At 39.6% G+C, this 20,328-nt stretch overlaps 1 protein-coding gene across 1 annotated transcript; it reads left to right on the top strand.

The window, feature by feature from the left end:
* The first annotated feature begins 8,439 nt into the window (after positions 1-8,439).
* Positions 8,440-19,312, top strand: CLEC5A (C-type lectin domain containing 5A). The gene is made up of 5 exons (XM_089511045.1): positions 8,440-8,518; positions 14,910-14,960; positions 15,058-15,194; positions 16,342-16,451; positions 18,701-19,312. Exons 1-5 carry the CDS (start codon positions 8,440-8,442, stop codon positions 18,810-18,812), a joined length of 489 nt encoding a protein of 162 aa, XP_089367171.1. The 3' UTR covers positions 18,813-19,312.
* Positions 19,313-20,328: the final 1,016 nt, after the last annotated feature.

Genomic DNA, 20,328 nt, shown 5'->3' with positions numbered 1-20,328 from the left:
CAGAAGATGGTGGGAGTTGCACTTTTAACAATATCTGGGTGCCTATATTGGGGCAGATAGCAGATGATGGACTTTTCTTCATTTGTACAGTATCTGTCTAACATCACTCACCAAAGGCTTCCCTTGATATTAACAGCCTCTCATCATGACACCTCTCATGCATCTCTTTGCTTTGTCCTGTCTTTCTGTCCTTAGTCATCTTTTTCTTCCTTGGTGTCTCCCCTGCAGTTCAATGGAAGGAATGATAGCCATTGACTTGGTGGAATGGAACAATGAAACTATCAAGAAAGCAGAGAAAGCATGCAAGGAGGCTGATCAGACTGTCGTAATTAAAACAATTGATGTAAGCAGGCTTTGCATATTTTTGATGTAAACAATCTTTTCATCTGAAATATCAGAAATGGAGGAAACAAGCATATCCAGGCCACAAGTAAAATAATGAGACCAGAATTTATATTTTCCAACAAGTCAAGCAATCTTTATCTCATAGAAGGCATGTAATGATGAAGACAGAAAATATATCATGAAGAAAAGAAATATCACTTCCAAATCCATCTGCCATTTAAGAGACAATGGCAGCATCTACACTTGCAGATATAATCCAGGTTGCCATTTGTCCTGTAAAACTTGGAAAATCCCAAACTGAAGAGACTAAAAAATATTCTGGCCAGCTGAGCCAGCTGAAGCTGTAAATCCTGGGTTTCTCCACTGGCACAAATTAGATGCTGGGATATGAGGGACTAGAATATGGAAACCTAAATCCAGGTTGACACCGCTTTAGCTGCCATGGCTCAGTGCTATGGAATGCTGGGCCCTGTAGTTTTGTGAGACATTTAGCCTTCTGTCAGTGAGCTCTGGTGCCATAACAAACTACAAACCCCAGAATTCCATATCACTGAGCCATGGCACAGCTAAAGCGGTGTCAATCTGGATTATTTCGGCAGTGTGGATGTAGCTAAGGAGGCAAAGACAGTCTATTACCAGTAAAAGCAGAGTCCATGGGTGGTTAAAATAACTGAGAAAGTGTAATCTAAGATTTTTCTAGCAGTTGGAGAATATCATGTTACCTTCTCTAGCATATCATTGCTAAAAGGTTCCTTGTTAGTTTATCATGTTTTCCTGTGGTTTCCCCCTTCACCTATCACTGAGGAGGGGGGGTCACACACAGAATGTGTCTGGCGTCTTTCTATTCCTACACACAGGTCTCTTCATGGGTTAAAATACTGATCCTACAGTGGAATAGACTAAGCTGTGCTTTAATGTAGTCTGGTGAAATGTTTTCCCTACTCCTGCCCCCAGAGGTTGTTGGACTACAACTCCCATAAAGACATGGACATTGTTCATGATGATTACGGATAATGGGGACTATACTCCAACAACTTTTCACTGGGAGAATGTGGGTTAGTTGGGCACCTTTGGTTGGGAAGCTTTGCTCTTCCTATGAACCATGTTGGGAACCTTTGTTCTAGTGTACTCCAGATATCCTCTTAGGTTTCCCCTCATTTTGTTTCAAGAGATGGCATGAACCCTGTACTCCATAGATTTCTTTCAGATGGAGATGACTATCAGGGAAGTAATGCAAATCAGTATGATACCCATATCAGAAACCAATTTTGTACAGGTCCAATACAGTCTTGTCCAGATGTGCTAGCAACTTCCCAGTTTTACCCAAAAGAAAAACACTGGTGGGAGGATTTTAATTTTTTGAGCAGTTTTTACTGGGTTTGTTTCTTTAGGAGTTCATTTTAGGTCTACCTGTGTTCCTCTTTCTCTGGTTTTATTAAGAAAAAGGAGCATGTGGCTTTGTCCTGGTGGGACCAGAGAGCTCAAACTGAAACAGACAAGTGTACCTTTAATTCCCCTCATTTTCTTTACCTCCAGGAGCTGGTGAGAAATGAAACAGGCTTCATTCGAGAGATTGCTGATACTGTCCCAGTACCCTGCAAGGACATTTCCAGAACCAGGCCTGTATCTCAGGCCAAAAGACATCTTGAGCACCAGGCAGCTCCACCAATGACTTCCAAAGCTCTTGAGACAAAGCGCATCTTTCCACATCCTACCCTGCTCTTCCTAACTTTGGGGTTTACATGGCTATTTACTTCCTCAGTGTAGCATATGCCAGGTTTTGGCTACAGAATATCATTAACATGCTAAATATCTTGCGACTTAATTTTCTTAAATCTCTGTGGCATGATGGATGGAAATTTGTTTGGAACAACACTCACAACTGGGTGGATGAAATGCAAATCTGAAGCCTGGACGTCCAAATAGGTCCTCTTGCATTTAAAGAGGTTGCTGCTGAATGTAGCTCTGAAAGGAACACCAGATACTTCCACCTCAGCAGCTCCAATTTCCCAGATAAACATAGATGCATAGGAGAAGGTACCTGAGATTCATACCACCATCCACATGATTTAGGGCCCCTCTCTGGTGCTTGTAATTGTTTTGCAGGAAGGCATGCTGAAGGAGGAAGCATCAAAGAAGAAGTGTTGGAATTGAGGCTGGGGGGGGGGTAAAGCATCCAGTAGTAATCTTCATAGTCAAAACAATTTGTTGTATGTTGTATGCTCAATCAGCCTTTACTGCAGCCTGTGCAGATACAGAATAGCAATGTCTATGTGGCATCCTCAAGATAGGCTACACTTCCCATCATCACAACCTTTGGCTATCTTTGCTCAGGATGATAGGAATTGTAATCCAGAGAATGCCAAATTAAAAAAGCATTTTAGGAATGGGATTGCTGGCCCAACTCACCTTTTCTTCCTTTAGCCTAACCACCAGTATTTTCCCTCCTTCTTCCTGTATATATGTGAGGATTCCCTGCGTCCCCTTCCCTTCTCCTACCTGAGCTGGATGGGACCCCTTGAGAACACCTTTTATCTAAAGAACTTGCTGCTGCCTTCCCTCTCTTTGGCAATGCACCAGGATGTTGCCAGGGACTCCCTGGCCCTTCCTTGCAGAGACTTCCCTCTCTCTTTCTCTTCCCACTTCTGGGGAAATGCTAGCTCTTGCCAAGCTAAGGCATGTGAAAGAGGCAGTGTGAGAGTGACAGGGTACTTTCAAATAAAAGCTATATATATGTAAAGAAATTCTCAGGATATCTCTTACATGAAGAACCATCTCATCCTTCTGGCACAGACAGAATGTGTAAGTTAGAGAGCAAATAATTTCAGCCACATCAAGAAAAGAATCAAAATATCCGAATAGTATATTTTAATCCCATAGTATTGAGGCATGGCTGTTAAAGCAGTGTCAAACTGGATTATTTCTGCAGTGTAAATATAAGCTAATACAGGGTTCCAGACACTATATTTATTTTCAAATAATCATTAGAATCACAATTAGCTTCCAGTAAATTTGTTTAATATTTTAAAAAAATCAACAGCATCACATAGTTAAAAAATAGTGCCTTCCTCAGTGGAGTAAAATTCAATCAATACACCTGTAATTTGCTTTAAAATTATGTCAATATCATTGCTAATGTATTCTTAATCAATTCTGTCTATTCACTAACTAGTAAGTGTGTACCTATTCTGTAATCTAATGATCCAACACAGGAAGACGGACATATTTCACTATGAAAGGAGTCTTTTCTTAATAACATGAAATAATTACAGAATATCAAAATCTGAATCAGATTAAAGGTAATGTAAAAATGAAAAAAAAAATAAAGATACAGATTTCAAAAATAAGAAAAGCTATACTTGCAGAGGTCATCTCAGTGCTGGTGCTAATGTTGTGTGCTCTTAAATTTTCAGCTCTTAGTTCCACATAGAAAATCAACTACATACTTTCATTTCTTTTTAACATCCTTCTACCTTCACAATATTTCCACATTTTTCATATGAAAATGTGAAAGAAGTTTCACAGCTTCTGGCCCCAGCTGATCTCTTCTGAAGACACCACTTTTTAACACAGGCAGTGGCTTTCATACTCACCAGCACTCAAGGACAGATCCTGCAGAGTAAGGGCTGTATAGACTGGCCATGCCCTGACTCCACCCAAACTCCACCCCCAGGCCGGTGTGACACTGAACGCTGCACCACATGGTGCGTAGTGTCACGGCGCTCCTCTGGCACTCCATCTACATGACACAGTGCCAAAGGAGTACAGAAAAGCCATGGCACCAGCAGCTATGACACCCTTTCCGCCTTTGCACCGTGGAAAGGCGAGATTGGGGCCATGGCATCTAGTTGCCGCAGCCCTGATCCTGCGCTAAAAGGGGCAGCTGCTGGCCACCCCTTAAGGGCAAGTTGTCAAGCCCTTAAAACAGAGTAAGTACACCATGTGGCTGCATCAATCATAATCCAGACTTTACATATGAGCCCCATTTCTTCTATATTCTCATTTCTTTATATTCATAAAACATTTAGATATAACCCTCCTTATTCTATTGAAGAGGCTTTGGTAATGTCCCACTGCTCTGACACTTAGGGGCTGTACAGACCACCCCTTTTAGAGCCAGATCAGGGCTGCAGCAACTGTGGCACAAAAAGGGCTCCATTTTGCACCCTGGAAAGGATGCTGTAGCTGCCAACACCACAGCTTTTTGGTGCTCCTTTGGCGCTGGGTGCAGCGTCATGCAGGCCTGGGGGCACGCCCTGACTCTGCCCCCAGGCCGGCCAAAGATGCTAGTCTGTACAGCCTGTCAGTCAACTACTTAATGTAATCTCTATGTTTCTATAGACAAAATGTTGTTTGTATAGTCAGCATCACACTCATAAAATATAAAGGCATTTAAGTGGATCCAATGGGAAGCAACCATGGATACTAGAAAATTGCTGAGGATGGCCATTGGGGATGGCCATGGTCCATTTTGCTTTCTCCAGTTGGGCACTATTTGCCTTTTCCACCAAGTAATACAATCCCAGAGTTGGATGTTATTGTATTTTGCTATATGGCCAACATGGCTACCCATGAATATGTTTCCTGGATGCCACAATAGTTGCTACAGGGAATCATAAAGAGAGCCAATGGACTGGAACTTTACTATTTGGACTTTCACTTTAAAAAAAAAACTTGTTTTAATTGGGACTACTTAAATTGGCATGTTTTACCAAAATAGCACCTAAAATTTTCCTAATAAAAAAGCATGGAGGTTTCTTTTGAGTGGCCCAGTGTTCTCTGCCTAGCAAAGTGGGCTGTGACCTCACAGAGGATGGAGACAACTTGGATATCAGAAGAAGTACCTTTCTGTATTGTTAATGGAATTCAAAAGCTATATCCTGGACTTTGGAATGTTTTGTTACCACTCCCAGTGTTACATAGCCAGAATGAGGGGAGACTTGCTTGCATAGATACCCCTCCACAGAAAAATACAACACCTTGGTTTCTTGCTGCTGTTGAAAGCTAAGTGGTCTTCCAACACTGAACAGTGCAGCTCTCTAGCACCCAGCTGGTCATCCCCCTCCCCTGTTTGCTCACCACGATCATTTCATGTAAGCTATAGGAGCCACCTTTCATTCTGTTTTCCAGCAGATATGTTGACGTCCCTTCAAGTTCCTTAAAATAGTTGGCTAAGTGTCTAGATACACCTCCCCTTCTGCTTTATATTCATTTACTTTATGAGCATGTGGCATGTAATCTTTTCTTCTTTTTCTGGCCTCATCCTTCCCAAGCAGACACTTCGTTGCGTAGTCAGTCGGTCAGCCTACTTTGTGAAATATCACAGGACTGTTGAGTAACAGACCTAAGCAGAGCAAGGGCAACAACAAAAACCCTGGCTATTTTAAATGGATATTTTATATATTTGTATTCGGTTTCAAAACACACTAATACAACAGTAATAATACAGATATTATAAAATTTGCCATTATAAATCTTCCCTCATCACTGTATCTTAATATTATATTTTTTCTATCAACTAAGTTTGTTTATGTTATATACATTTTTGTTTGTGTTTTCTTCACATTGGCACCTCTGTCTTTTCATATCCCTTACAATTTCCTTGTTTATTCCCCCCCATACATCCTTTCTTTAATTCACACTTTCCTTCTACATTACTTTCTTAATTTTTCTTTAACCTTCTTACCTATATTCCTCTCCCCATCTTTCCTTTCTTTACTTTGTTCATTCGTTTTTTCCCTCCTACTTCTTATTTCTCCCACTAACTTTGTCCATTCTTTTCTTATGTCTTTTCTATCCTTCTCATAACCTTCGTTCACATACTTTTACCCTCAACAACTTGCTTAAACCTCCCAAATGATGAGGACTGGTTCCCTCTTCCCGAAAAATTTAACTAATCTTAAATGGGTGTATTCCATACTTCTAATTTACTATTCTGTTCTAATCTATGGTTATGATTCAGTTTGTATATAATCCATTCTATTATTATTTTATATAGTAATTTTTAAATTAATGTTAAAAATTTTAATTTTTCAATACGTAATAAACTTAATAAAAATAATGAAGTCCCAAAGATTTCATAAGGACCTAAGGATAGACTCAATGCAATCCAGGGTTAGTTCAGAGTAGGAATGGAGAATAATTTTCTTGGGTTACATGGCTGTTTTAAAAGGCAGAAGAAAATATTAAATCTTGTTACACTGAAAACACAGCCCTATGTATGTTTATTCTGAAATAATATCTGTACCAGTGAACTGTGACTAGAACTGCAAATTAAATGATTAAAATCCCGTACAGGCATTTACACATGAACTCCTAAATCCCAAAACAATTATTATTAGTGTATAAACTCAACTAAATAGTGGGCAAATTTATTGACTATCAATACGATTCTCAGCATTAATAGATGTACATTTTTAAAGGAGAGAAAAAAAACTTCATTTAAAATAATATAATAATTAAACTTTATTCTTATACCCCGCCTTTCTGATGCAGCTATCAAGGCGGCTTACGTGACTAGAATATATTGGAATAATACATACTCTCAATAAATAGATTGACACACACACACCAGGATTAAAACAGGATTAAATACAATACAGTTTAAAAATTCAACCTGTTAAAATGACAGCAATTTTCTAGTAGAGGCGATATTGGCGATATTTGGGGCAGATTTTACAAAACAAAAGGAAATAGCATTACAGTACATACATATGCAAACAGGAAACTGGTTTATAAAAGGGGAAGTTTGGAATAAAGGAAGAGTGCTCAGAGCAAGTCTACCACAGAGTTACCACAGATTCAGGACCAAGTGAATAATTCGGCACAAGATGAAAAGAGGAAAGCAACATTTCAATGAAAGTCAAGCAGAGGGAAATATAGAAACTAAGCCCAATTAAGTGTTGCCAGATTTCCAAAAACTACAAAAGAATAAGTGAAAAACAAAACCTATCTTCACCCAGGTAAACATCTTTTGTCTCTGCTCTTATACTTAATGCTATATCTAATATAACACATATAAGCAAATATTATCACTGGTTACCTTAACTCCCAAAGATTTCATAGGGACCTGGGTCTAGACTTGATCCATTTGTTCAGACTGGGAATGGAGAAGAATTGCGGGGGGGGGGGGGGGGGGGGTTAAACTAAGAATTGACCCACATTCACAAAATTGTTATATAAAATCAAAGAAGAAATTTTTAAAGTTCAAATGCATGAGAAAAAGCTGACAGATCCATCCATCCAGTCAGTTGGAAATTGAGTGATTAGAATGTGAGTGATGGATTGCAATCTTTTTTTGTGTCCAACTTTGTTTGTGGTTGTCACCTCATTTTATCTGGTAGGCTACGAAGTCCTGTCCCTTGTGGGAATAGTTGCAGTTCTTGCATTTTGCTGGTTGAGCTGGGAGAAAATTTTATTCAGCGTTTGCTTGCCTTTAGAATACGAATTTATGAAATGTCTTCATACACCATAAAGTTGTGAGGGATTTCTTAAAATGAATGTTGAAATAGCTGCTGCATTGTAATCCTGGAAGTGTTTTTGTTGTTGTGTGCCTTCAAGTCATTTCCAACTTATGGTGATACTATCACTTTTCTTGGCAAGATTTTTTCAAAGTGATTTTTGCCAATGCCTTCCTCTGACTGGCTGAGAGAGTGTGACTTGCCCAATTTCACCCAGTGGGTTTCCACAGCCAAGTGGGGATTTGAACCCTGGTCCAACATTCAGACCATTACACTATGCTGACTCTGGGAGATGTTTTACTAAACCCTTTTAACAGTATTTAAGTATATGGAAGTGAAGAAAAACAAAGCTTGTAATATGCAACAGAAGCAGAACCAAAAAGAAATTCCTAAGATTGAAACCAGGGACATCCAACATAAAGGGATCTTGTAGCAGCTTTGAGACTAATTGTGGAAAGCAAGTTGTAGCATAAACTTTCACAGCCTTGGTCTGCTTCCTTAGGTGCATGGATATGGAAATAAATGCTAATATTTACCTTACAGATACAACCTGGAAATAGAGTTAATCAGATTTCAGATATTCAGAAGACTATACTGCATGCATAGAGGTTTGCTACTAACCTAAAAGATGAATATGAATTGGAAACTTATGAGTCAACTTGTGACAACTGTGTTTATTAAACTAATAGGCACTTCACTGTTTCTTTTCTATTGTGAGTATTACAATGAATTTGAAAATTTTCAATGCAATTTTCTGACTTTAAGAACAGTCGCTTAATAACATACCTACACATCCATTTTTGACATTTCGTCCATGACCGATTCTGTGGTGATGCAGATTGAAAGAATTTGTTTGCCCTTTTATGATTACAGAAGTAAAAAAAAATAATCATTTTAAAAATAATTTTAAAATAAAAGCAATCAAGCAGGTATTAAAGAGAAAGAACAAGGGGGAGTTTCAGTTTGAAGGCAACATAACAATTCTATTCTATTCTATTCTATTTTAGAGATTTATATCCCACCTTTCTCCCAAAATGGGATTCAAGGGGACTATCATAATCAGATTCAGAATCAAAATGTGGCACATTAAAGCTACACATTACCCAAGAACAAGAGATTGCAAACAGCATAGAGAACTATGCATTCTCTTTCTCCTCAGAGAAACACATAATTTATTGTTATAAGTGACAGTTAAACTTGGTATTTTTTTTTTTTTAGGAAATCTCCATCAGTCATTGGTAGCACACATATTTTATAAATCCTGTGCTTAGATCCTGATATCACATATTAAAGAGATCTCATGAAGCAGGACTGAGAACATTCTCTGCCTGAAAAGATGGAGACCCATTTCCAAGTAAAGTCAACACAATCTTGGATTTAAAATGCAGCTTCACAATACAGCCCAGAAGTGAACTTTAATTTGAAAAACTAGGTTTAATTAGCTGGCATCATGTCATCTTAGAGAGTAAAATCCAAAATACACAGGAAATAAAATTGCCAATTCAGGATTGTCCCAGACCCTGAGGTTTCTGGGCTGAAACCTTAGACCTAGGGACAGTGGCATCACTAGGTGGTCCGGGGAGTGAGGGTTGCAACAGGTGACACCCTAAGAGAGGATGACACCACTGCTCCTCAAACACCTATCTTTTGGCAGAAGAAGGCTGTGGCATTCATCTGCTTCCATTTAAAATACTTTCAGAGATGGTGGGAGTGGGGTGAAGCTCCATGGGAGGAGAAAGAAGAGTCCCCAGAATTTTTAAAAATTAAAATTTCAAATGTCAAAATTTGATTTAAAAAAACAATTAATAATAATAATAATAATAATAATAATAATTTATTTATTTATTTATATCCCGCCCCTTGAGGTCAATCGGGGCAGCTAACAGCAATAAAATACAATACATTGTACATCAAAATTCCCTCCCCCCCTTAAAAATTATTAAATCAGTTATAATTAAAACCAACAAATTAAACAACATTAACACATACACATTATTACAAGACAAAAACAAAACAGAACAAAACAAAACAAAACAAATAAAACAGTAAACTACGGTAGCAATTGATTTTTTGAATTATATATATTCTTTTAAATTTTTCTTTAAAAACATCACATTTTAACCAAATCTTCACTGTGTATATGTAAATACAGTTAGGTTGCGTGCATGATATTGCAATTTGAAGGTGTAATTTTAATTTTGTTGTTTATGTTACAACTATTAGCATTATATTCAGTGGCATATGGGAAGTATGCTTTATGAGTATACTGGTTAGTGAATTTTAATTATATGTACGGTGATTTTTTTAGAATGTAACCCCGCTTCGATCCAATTGGGAGAGGCGGGAAAACACAAATAAATATTTTATTATTTATTATTAGTAGTAATAACATTAGTGCATAGAAACATTACTGTATGGTGTAAAATAGGGGTGTGTGACACTCTGAGTTACCACACCGGATGACACCAACCCTAGGGATGCCACTTCCTAGGGATAGTCTTTGCTAATGTCTTTGAATGTTATGCATTAATAGTTGCTCACAGTTTGTGTTTCAAACACACATACACAAAGAGAATATATTTTCCTATTTAGAAATTAAGCCATAAAACCTAGCTAAAGGGGCTATTTCCTTTTAAATGTGGGGATTATTAAAGAGATTAAATAAGGAATATTTAATCTACGTGCTTCCAGCAAAAAGGCAGATTTTGGGCAGAGTGGAGGGTGAAAACTGGGAGGGAAACAATAAGTTACTGTATATACTCATGTATAAGTCTAGACACTTTAGTCAAAAGAATTGACCCCAAAAAACTCAGTCGACTTATCTACAAGTCAATGTAAGTACTGTTCATTAACTCTTATTTAAAAAGGAATCATACCCTGGTGAAAGGCAAGAGTGTAATTTATCCTGAAAGCACTGACCTTCCTCTACTACAGTGGTTCTCAACCTTCCTAATGCTGTGACCTTTTAATACAGTTCCTCATGTTGTGATGACTCCCCGGATAGAAGAGTGGCGTCTCAGTTCCTAAGACCGTTGGAAATATGTGTTTTCCAATTATCTTAGGAGACCCCTGTGAAAGGGTCATTCAACCCACAGAGGGATCCCGACACACAAGCTGAGAATCGCTGCTCTACTATCTCATCTATTCAGTCTTTAGGGTGAGAACAAACAATCATGCTGCTGGAATTTTGTGAGTACTTTGGCATTGTTTTCCTTTGCTCCACCCTAGACTTATCCATGGGTCATATCAAAATCCATAATTTTGGCTCCAAAACCTGCCCTCGACTTATACATGAGGTCGATTTATAGTCAAGTATATACAGTAACTAAATAAATGCATAGTCTCTCTCTCTCTCTCTCTCTCATACACACATGAGTCTCTGCCAGTTGCAGTAACAGATCAGTTAAGCCTTACTAGCTGAGCTGAAAAACAGCCCTTTCCTCTTGTCTGTGTTGTCACCAGGTGCAGCCCGCACCACTGCACCCCTCTAGTAACACCACTGGGGAGACACAATCAATCTTTTCTCCCCTTCCTCCTGAAGGTAGTGTTTGGCAGTGTGGAAAACAGATTGTGTGACTATGGATTGCCAAACCACTTTCATGGGGGGAAAGTGTGATATGAAATTATACCAAACTGGTATGCTTCCATTTTTAAACTAATGCAATTGTGACAGGACAGCAGGCTGATGTAATAATATCTTCTATCTAAATGAAGAGAAACCAGGAAGGGCATAATACGTCCTTTGTTTCCACTTCTTTTGCTGCTCTGCAAAGGATCACTTCTTTATTTTTCAAAGAGAGAAGAGCAAGAGGGCACACATGATTAAAAACAATTGCATCAGGATTTCTACATGGAGGGGGGAATAACAATCACTTATCTTATTCCCAAATTGCTCAATACAATTATGACTTCCTTCCTTTAAAAAGTGACACTTTCAATGGCATGCTAAATAACAATACCAATTAAAAAGTCGTTCCAAACCGACAGACATGTGGCAATCCAGTGGTGTCTTGCGGTGTGATTAGATGGCGACAAGCTTCTGACCATGACTGTGTCAGGGAGGAAGATCATCTGATTCCCTTCTTAAAATATATCTCTGTAATTTATTTATTAATTCCCTATTCCAGTTAATATAAATTGCTCCCAGGACATGCTTAAAATCACCTTTTTTTTTAAAAAAAATGCAAACTAGGGGTCTCGGGGGGAGTTACTTTCTCCAAATTTTTCAGGGAGGGATCATAGAGATGGCCAAAAATACAAGCAAACAAAAAACTCTGAAAGTAGCTGGACTTTTTTCTCTGTTGTGTTAAATTTTAAATGAGGAGAGGAGCCTATTTGAAACATGAATTCCCACTGCTAAAAATTTCAAGGAGAAGAAACGACAGTGGGCCCTTCCCATTCACTGGGATTCACAGGATCCCTATGAAAATGGAAAAACTGCAAATTAAAAAACACTATTTTTTTAAAATCTGAGATAACACCTCTCTAGAAATCTCTAGGTCCCCCAGCATAACTCTATGGTCGACATCTATCAGAAGCTGACTATACGATTGTGCTGGAGAATCTACAAATGTCTAGAGAAGGGTTCTCTCTAGGAATCTTTAGTCTTAAAGCACGACTTCTGCTGATAGTTGACTGTAGAGGAGATTATAACATGTCCCATTCTTCCCGCCCAATCATGGGAAGGACTTTCACACATGACCTGTAATTGATACTCTTATGTAAATTGATATCATGTACCTATTCACTCTGAAAAGCACTTTCAGCCATCAGTGAAGTGTAATTGTTCTGTCATTTGCCATCATTTTGTTTTAATGGAAGAATCCATTAATACAATTACACTTCACTGACGACTGCATGACAGGTTCAGTGCATTTCCATGTGGAAGTGTTTAGCACAATCACTTTTACCCAGGTCATGGACTGAATAAGGACGGGGGAGCGATCCCATCCTTATCCCATCCCAGTCTCTAGAGACATACTGGAGGACCTAGAGATTCCTAGGAAGAACATATTAATCAAATCTTTGAAGAGTCAAAGCCACAAAAGTCAAAGCCGCAAAGGTAGAGGGTAAACTGTACTACTTTTTAAGGCTTAAAAAGGAGGAGGGGGTTCCAGGGTGTCTAGAGCAGTCAGGGACTGCAAAAATAATCTTGAGGGGGGCATGTGGTCCCAGGGTTGCACTTTGCCCCCCCCCCCTCTAAACTGTAGAACAACAAAAGAAACAGGGAATAAAGCAACAGCAATAAGACTACAAAGCAGTTGCAATGGGGTGGGCTGAAACAATACAACTGATATTTTGAAAAGCTTTGAGAAGTTCAACGTTTCATCACCTAGTGCCAAAGAGACTTGAGATGAGGCACCAAGCAAGTCTCCCAGGTAGAACTTTCCACAAACATGGTGCCACAAAGATCTTCACCAGAGTTATTATCCAATTAACCTCAGAAGGTGGGGACACCCAGAGACAGGGTGACCAGATGCCCTCCTTTTCCAGGACATGTTCTCCTTTTCAACCTTCTGTCCAGGAGGAATTCCCAAATGTCCTCCATTTTGAGCACGGCTAAGAAACATGCATGTACATTTCTATGAGTGTTTTTAGCTTTTCTTTGGCAGTGTTTTCCATTTTCTCCAGTGTCCTAAATTTTGTGGTGTCTTGTCCTCCTTTGTGGTTAGGACATCTCATCACCTTGAAGAAGATCTTGAAACTAGGGGCAGATACATGGTGAAGGAAACGGGGAGGGAATGATGCTCAGACACCCCACCCCCAGACGAGGCAGAGCTTTAAATATAACCCAAAGGGAAAAAAATAGACATATCACAGGATGTTAAAAATATGGTCACTGAAAAATGGCAAAGAATTTTGGCTTGTGACTGTTCTTAAGACCCTCTCCAAGGGGCTACATAAGGGCTGCGTTTACACTCCAGATTTTTTTTTTTCATTTTGAAACCGCTTTAATGTCCTAGCTCAGTGCTATGGGTTTCTGAGATTTGTAGTTTTGTGAGATATTTAGCCTTCTCTATCAGTGAGATAGAGGCCATAACAAGCAACAAATCCAAGGATTCCACAACCATGAGAGTTAAAGCAGTGTCAAACTGCATTAATTCTGATGTGTGGCAGCAGCCAAGGATGACAGCACTATCACCATTTCTGAGCCAGGAGATCTGACACTGCTTACTAACAGAATGAAAGCATGTTTTTGAAGGCCATTTTTAAAAAATTATTACGGTTATGATTATGATTTGCTTTTGGATTGCCTGGCTCAGAAATTTCTGCGGCTTTGGGTGTGTACTTTTGTCATTCTTTATCTAGGCTCTTAAAAAAGCATTTGGGGTGGAAATGCATGGGGCATATTAGCAGATATGCCATCTTTTTAGAATCCTGAAATATGCCTCTTTTAGTGTTTGTGTGAGTGAATGCTTTCTAGGTTTTGCTCTTTTTATTTTATTTAGTCTTTAAATCTCATCAGTATTTTGCATTATGATACTTTCTTTACAGACTGTCCCATAAGAGCAATCTTGCCATTTTATACCAAATGGACTGACATTGGTGAGAAATAACGACACAGTGGAACGTGTGCATTCAACCTGCCCAGGGTGGCCAGATGTCCTCCTTTTCCAGAACATGTCCTACATTTCAGCCTTCTGTCAAGGAAGATTTCCAGAATATCTTCCATTTTAAGCATGACTAAGAAGCATGGATTTAGATTTAGATATTTAGCTTTTATTCTGTAATGGCCTACATTTTGCACTGCCTTGCCCTCCTTTGCACATCTAGTCACCCCAAACCCATTCCACCATGGGATGGCACTGAGCAAAGGGATGCTTAGAAACAGAAGCCTGGTGTTTCCTATCTCACAGGTTTGGTGGTACATGGTTACATATGTGGCTAGTACTGCTGCCTTTGTGTGAACATGTTTCCCTTTTAAATAATTTGTCCATCAGTACCAAGCTTCTCATACACTCCCATTTCAATATTGGGGTTGTAACCAATGCAATGGTTAGAACCGTAATATAGAAAGTGAACACACACACACAGAAAGAGAGAGGGGGGCTATTTATTATGCGGGGTTGTTCTTGTACTATGTTAAAGAAATTTCCTCTTCAGTTTCACAGATCTTTCAGAAAGTCCCCAAAGCCACCCCACGAGGAGAAGAAGGTGAGTTTACAATCGCAAAAACACCATGAAAATGGAAATTCAACTTCCTCTCTGTGTAATAAATTTAGTTGCCGCCTGTTTCTCTTGTTTTCCACAGGCTGTTCCATAAGATGGGTACCTTTTCGGGGCAAATGCTACTATTTTTCTGCTGTGGAAAAAACATGGGATGAGAGCCAGGAGGACTGTGCCCTGTACAATTCTCATCTTGCTGTTGTCAACAGCTATGAAGAATTGGTGAGAAGGAAAAAGTGGTTGGCTATATTGGGACTCCAAAGCACTTGGTTGTGTGCCTTCAAGTTGTTTCCAGCTTATGGTGATCCTAAGGTGACCCTATCAGAAGACTTTCTTGGCTGGATTTGTTCAGAGGAGGTTTGCCATTGCCCTCCCCATAACTCAGTGGGGATCACTAACAGACAATATGTTTCTAATCCTTTTTAACAACCATCTATGTTGTAGGTTGAGCCAACGTAGTGTAGTGGTTTGAGCTACTGGACAATGACTCTGGAGACCAGGTTTCAAATCCCAGCTCAGCCATATAGATCCATTGGGTGAACCTGGGCAAGTCACAGCCTCTCAGCTGAAGGCCGTGTCAAACCTCCTCTGAACAAATCATGCCAAGAAAATCTTTAGGGTCGTCCTAAGTCTGAAACAACTTGCACACAACAACAACAATAAATGTTGTAGGCTACTTCTTTATTTTACAATATTTATTATGTATTCAAAGATTTTAACCAACATTTTTATTCTTTCACAGAATGGGAGGGTTGTAGGGTTAATCTTGTGGCTCTCTTTAAATGAGAGAATTGAAATATTAGGGGCTTTCCAGAACTGCTTGTTTTTTCCTCCATTTTCTAACAGTTGGCTCTAACACTGGAGACTAACAAGGTTTGCTGAGGTATAAGGTTTGGCAGTAGTTGAAGCACATTTTTCAGTTGACAAATGGAAGCAAACACCTGCAAAGATGCACAAAAGCATAGATACAAGGAAAACATTTACAGAAAAAACAAAAACAAAAACAAACAGCCTCATTTATATACCGCTTCATACTGAACTAACAGTGTCTAAGCAGTTTACAACTGTAAGCTAATTGCCCCAAACAATCTGGGTACTCCTTTTAGCGACCTCATCGGAAAGACGCAAGCCTGTATCAAGCTTAAGCCCTTTCTCTGGTTCTGAGCTCGCAACGTTATGGTTTTGAGTGAGTGGCTGCAGTACAGGCATTTAACCACTGCACCACCAGGGCTCCTAGGGGGTCATTTCCCCATTCCCAAAAGTTGCTAGAGGCAAGGCCCCTCTGCTTTTGTATTTCATAGCCACAGCAGAATGTTTGGATTTCATCATTTTTTGTAACTGATATATCCTCAAAATGCATCCTCTCCAGGTGTTCCTGCTGAACAGAACAAAAAATGCAAACTACTTCATTGGTCTGACCCACAGAGGTTCCAGTGGACCATGGACATGGACTGGCAAAACAAACTTTGGCACTAGCATGTATGTTTATTAATCATTATGATGGTGGGGGCGGTGGGGGGGGGTGTCATAAGACTTTCTTACCAGATGTTTGCAGGTGGTGATGCACTTTATGTGGATGGGTGTGTTGTTTGTTGTGTGCCTTTTAAGTAATTTCTGATTTATAGTGTCCCTAAGGCCAAAATATCCTGGGGTTTTCTTGGCACAATTTGTTCAGACGTGGTTTGCCATTGCCTCCTCCAGAGGCTAAGAGAGTGTGATGTGCCCAAGGTCACCCAGTGGGCTTTTTGTGGATACCCGTGAAAATTTTGACTGTGGTCTCACATGTTTTAAGCAGCCAGCTTCATATCTGCCAAAATAATTCTATTGCAGCATATCAAGCTGAATCCTGGCAAGGTGGGTGTGGGTGTTACTAAGATCTTTGGAGTTGATATTAATTAACAGGATTATTAACAGGCCATTAACCATATTATTAACAGGAGTAGAAGCAACAATATGCTTCCACAGGCCTTTGGAATACATTTTGCCAATGGTACCATACCTGCTGAGTGTTTTGTTGCAATAGGCTACTGCTCATTCTCACTTCCATAGTAGCTAGGCACTTTTGTACTAATACAGGTTGAAATGTTAGAGTCACCAACATTAGACTTCAAAACCTGGGGTGGTTGATAGCCTCTCCCCAACCATTAGTCTGGATACGAGACGACACAGGGAGTCACACACTCCAATGTGTAATGATTGCCAGCCCCATTATTGTGTTGCTTTGCCATCCCTTGCCTTCTCTGGCCTCCTCCACTAAATAGGGACTCCACTAAACAGGGACCGTGGCATCACTAGGGAGTGCAGGGGTGCACATCGCAACACTCTAAGAGGAGAATAACACCACTGCTCCCCAAACAGCCTTTTAAAATGCTGAAGAGATGGTGTGAGTAGGGTGAGGCTCAGTGACAGGAAAAAGGAGAGGTCCCAGGTTTCTTTTTTAAAAAATTAGAAGCTAGCCCCCTCTTACCAGTGGCCATTGGTTGTGGGTGGGCTCTTTTTTCTAACCTGGCCAATAGTTCTACCAGAGCCAGAAGGAGCTGCTGGCAAGCCAAAACACTCCACCTTTACCAGTGGCTGCAGCCTCAGAGACAGCTTGGCTGATGGAGGGGGTCGGCCACAGGGGTCTTGGAATGGATGGGAGTGACCACCTTTGAAATGTTACCCAATGCAATCTGCACCCCCTCTGAAATGTCACCCAGTGTGGTCTGCACCTCACTCTGTGCTTTCTGCACCCCATTTGAAATATCACCCAGAGCAATCTGCACCCCTAGCACCTGTCTCAGAACTTCTCACTTTTAACAATTCAGTGAGGTCGCTAAAAGGAGTACCCAGATTGTTTGGGGCAATTAGCTTACAGTTGTAAACTGCTTAGACACTGTTAGTTCAGTATGAAGCGGTATATAAATGAGGCTGTTTGTTTTTTGTTTTTGTTTGTATAACAAAATATTATTACCCCCTCCTAATTTGCAGTGGTTCAAATGGTTAAGATACTGACTCTGTTGATTGCAAGATCGGCATGTTGACAATTCAAGGCCCGAATGCACTCCCATCACTATTTCCAGTTTCTGCCAACCTTAGCAGTTTGAAAGCATGTAAACGCAAGTAGATAAATAGGTACCACTCCAATGGAAGGGTAACAGCATTCTGTGCAGTCATGTTGGCCACATGATCACAAAGTGGTCTCTGACAGCTCTGACTCTTGGCTTAGTAATGGAGATGAACATCGCCTCCATTGGTCAAACACGACTTGACAACCTTGTCAATGGATAATAACTTTACCTTTACCTTTAATTTTCCTACCCCTCTCACATATTTTCACTTTAGGCATCTTCAGGTTTCCCGTGATACTGGCCTTGATAAGATTCATACCAGGTTCCTCCCACAAAGTATCTGTACATTCTCCAGCCAAGCAATTATTTCTCCCCAAAACAAACACTACAACGCCCATCAATTGAACTATCAAGCTTCTATTATATCCCAGCACCACATGTCACTATTTTAAGCATATTTAAATGATGTTTCATATCATTTCATATTTGTGGAAATATTTGCTTCAGCCCTGTTAGATAATGTCTGCCTAAAAATTAGGTTTCCTCTTTGTACTGTTCCCCCAGAAAACATAGTAAATCTTTACAATAAATACAGTAAATATTTATTATTTTAGATATCAGTTGAGTGTAATGTAAATGTCCTGAGCCTTCTAATGTGTACTTCTCTTCCCTTCATAGATTTCATATACCATATTTGAAAGGTTTTGACTGTGCCTTGATTGGATTCCACACCTTTGGTTCACAGTCTTGTTCTGTATCAAGCCGCTGGATTTGTGAGGAGAACAAATAGGAATTCTCCTATGAATTGAAATTGTCAGCAGACAAAAACTGGAATTCCTTTTTCAGCTAAGCAACTTTGCTCCGACCGAACTCTTCTGGCATATACCATGGACCCTGGATTGGCATACATACTGTTATTCATATCAAAAGTTGCATCCAGACAGTGACTAGGCGAGCACTGATGTGTGTATGCAGATGTACTTCTATATGCACAGCAGCATCCACCTCAATGTGTGTTGGTCTGCTTGTGTGCACAGATCCTTCTTGGTGTAGACTCTTATCTCAGTTGTCACCACAAGCAGCCATTCCTCCAGACTGTCACAGAAGGAGCTGACATTGGAAGCAAATCTGTTCCATGATCCCTGGTGGAGTTCTCCCAACACTCTCATTCCAACCACAGTTTTTCCTTTTGTGTTGTGCTTTTTTGGATTGTGGAGCTGCAGAAAGGAACTTAATGAATTTTATTGTCTGTATGTAATCCATTCCAATATCTTTTTTGGATGGATAAAATGACTTAAATTACACACACACACACACACACACACACACACACACACACAGACAGACAGACAGACAGACACACACATCTTAAAGCGTTTCATGACTGATGTGGGAATAACTCTTGTCTTGAGTTAATATATATATATTTCCCAGTTTTTAGAGAGCCATCCTCACAAAATGGCTTACAAACAAACAAAAAGCATGTATCTTGAGTGTCAGCTGAATTGCATTTCTGTCATCCCCAACAACACTTAATCAATCAACCAGCTCAGGATAAACAACTTGCAACAATTCTCTAGGGGAGAATTTTTGGGAGAAAGGTGGCAGAGAAATAAAATAAAATAAAATAAAATAAAATAAAATAAAATAAAATAAAATAAATGGTCTCCTAAGCCATAATGTTTCCCAACCACCTCTGCCTACCACCAGAAATGTTGTCAAGTTCATTCCGTGACAGCTGTGAATGGGTACATCATGAGATGGAGCTATGAGGTCTCCTCTCTCCACTACTGAAGGTTTGCACTTTGAATTCAGTTTGTAGCAACTGAAGTAAGTTGAGGGTAATGGGGGAAAGTGGGAGGAGGAGAGGAAAAACTGGGGCATTTTAAAAGCAGTTCGAAAAGTGGGAGGACAGAAGATTTCCCACCCCGGAAATCCCAACCCCCAGAACTGGGTAACAGCCGGTGCTGGAACGCCTTTTAGTTTGGGCACTCGGTCCCTAAAAGGTTTGCCATCACTACACTATATCATGTTGGCTTCCCATTTTATCCTCACAACAAGCATGTGATATAGGTCAGGTTGACAATGGGTGACAGCAAGTCAAATATGATAATAGATAGTTGTTATTGTCCATTTATATGACTTATCTCAATCTGAAAGATTCAATTATTCAACCTATTTTAAAATCTCATTTTGCCTACACATACTTTCACATTGTAAATTCACATATGGAATTTGTTACTTAATACGCTTCCATTTATCTAAAGATATATTCTATCTAAACCAATACATCTATACTTTCAGTC

This window comes from Sceloporus occidentalis, unplaced genomic scaffold, assembly GCF_023333645.1.
Source record: "Sceloporus occidentalis isolate IW3139 unplaced genomic scaffold, rSceOcc1.0.p SCAF_1, whole genome shotgun sequence".
Taxonomy (NCBI): domain Eukaryota; kingdom Metazoa; phylum Chordata; class Lepidosauria; order Squamata; family Phrynosomatidae; genus Sceloporus; species Sceloporus occidentalis.
Note: the sequence above shows the minus strand (reverse complement) of the source record. Positions and strands in the feature narration are given on the sequence as shown.

What these genes read in the sequence shown, in the direction of transcription:
- CLEC5A (XM_089511045.1), top strand. Translation starts at nt 8,440, where the DNA reads ATGAATTGGAAACTTATGAGTCAACTTGTGACAACTGTGTTTATTAAA. An exon ending in CACCCCACGAGGAGAAGAAG is followed by an intron (nt 14,961 to 15,057) that starts GTGAGTTTACAA and finishes TGTTTTCCACAG; the next exon opens with GCTGTTCCATAAGATGGGTA. An exon ending in ACAAACTTTGGCACTAGCAT is followed by an intron (nt 16,452 to 18,700) that starts GTATGTTTATTA and finishes TTCCCTTCATAG; the next exon opens with ATTTCATATACCATATTTGA.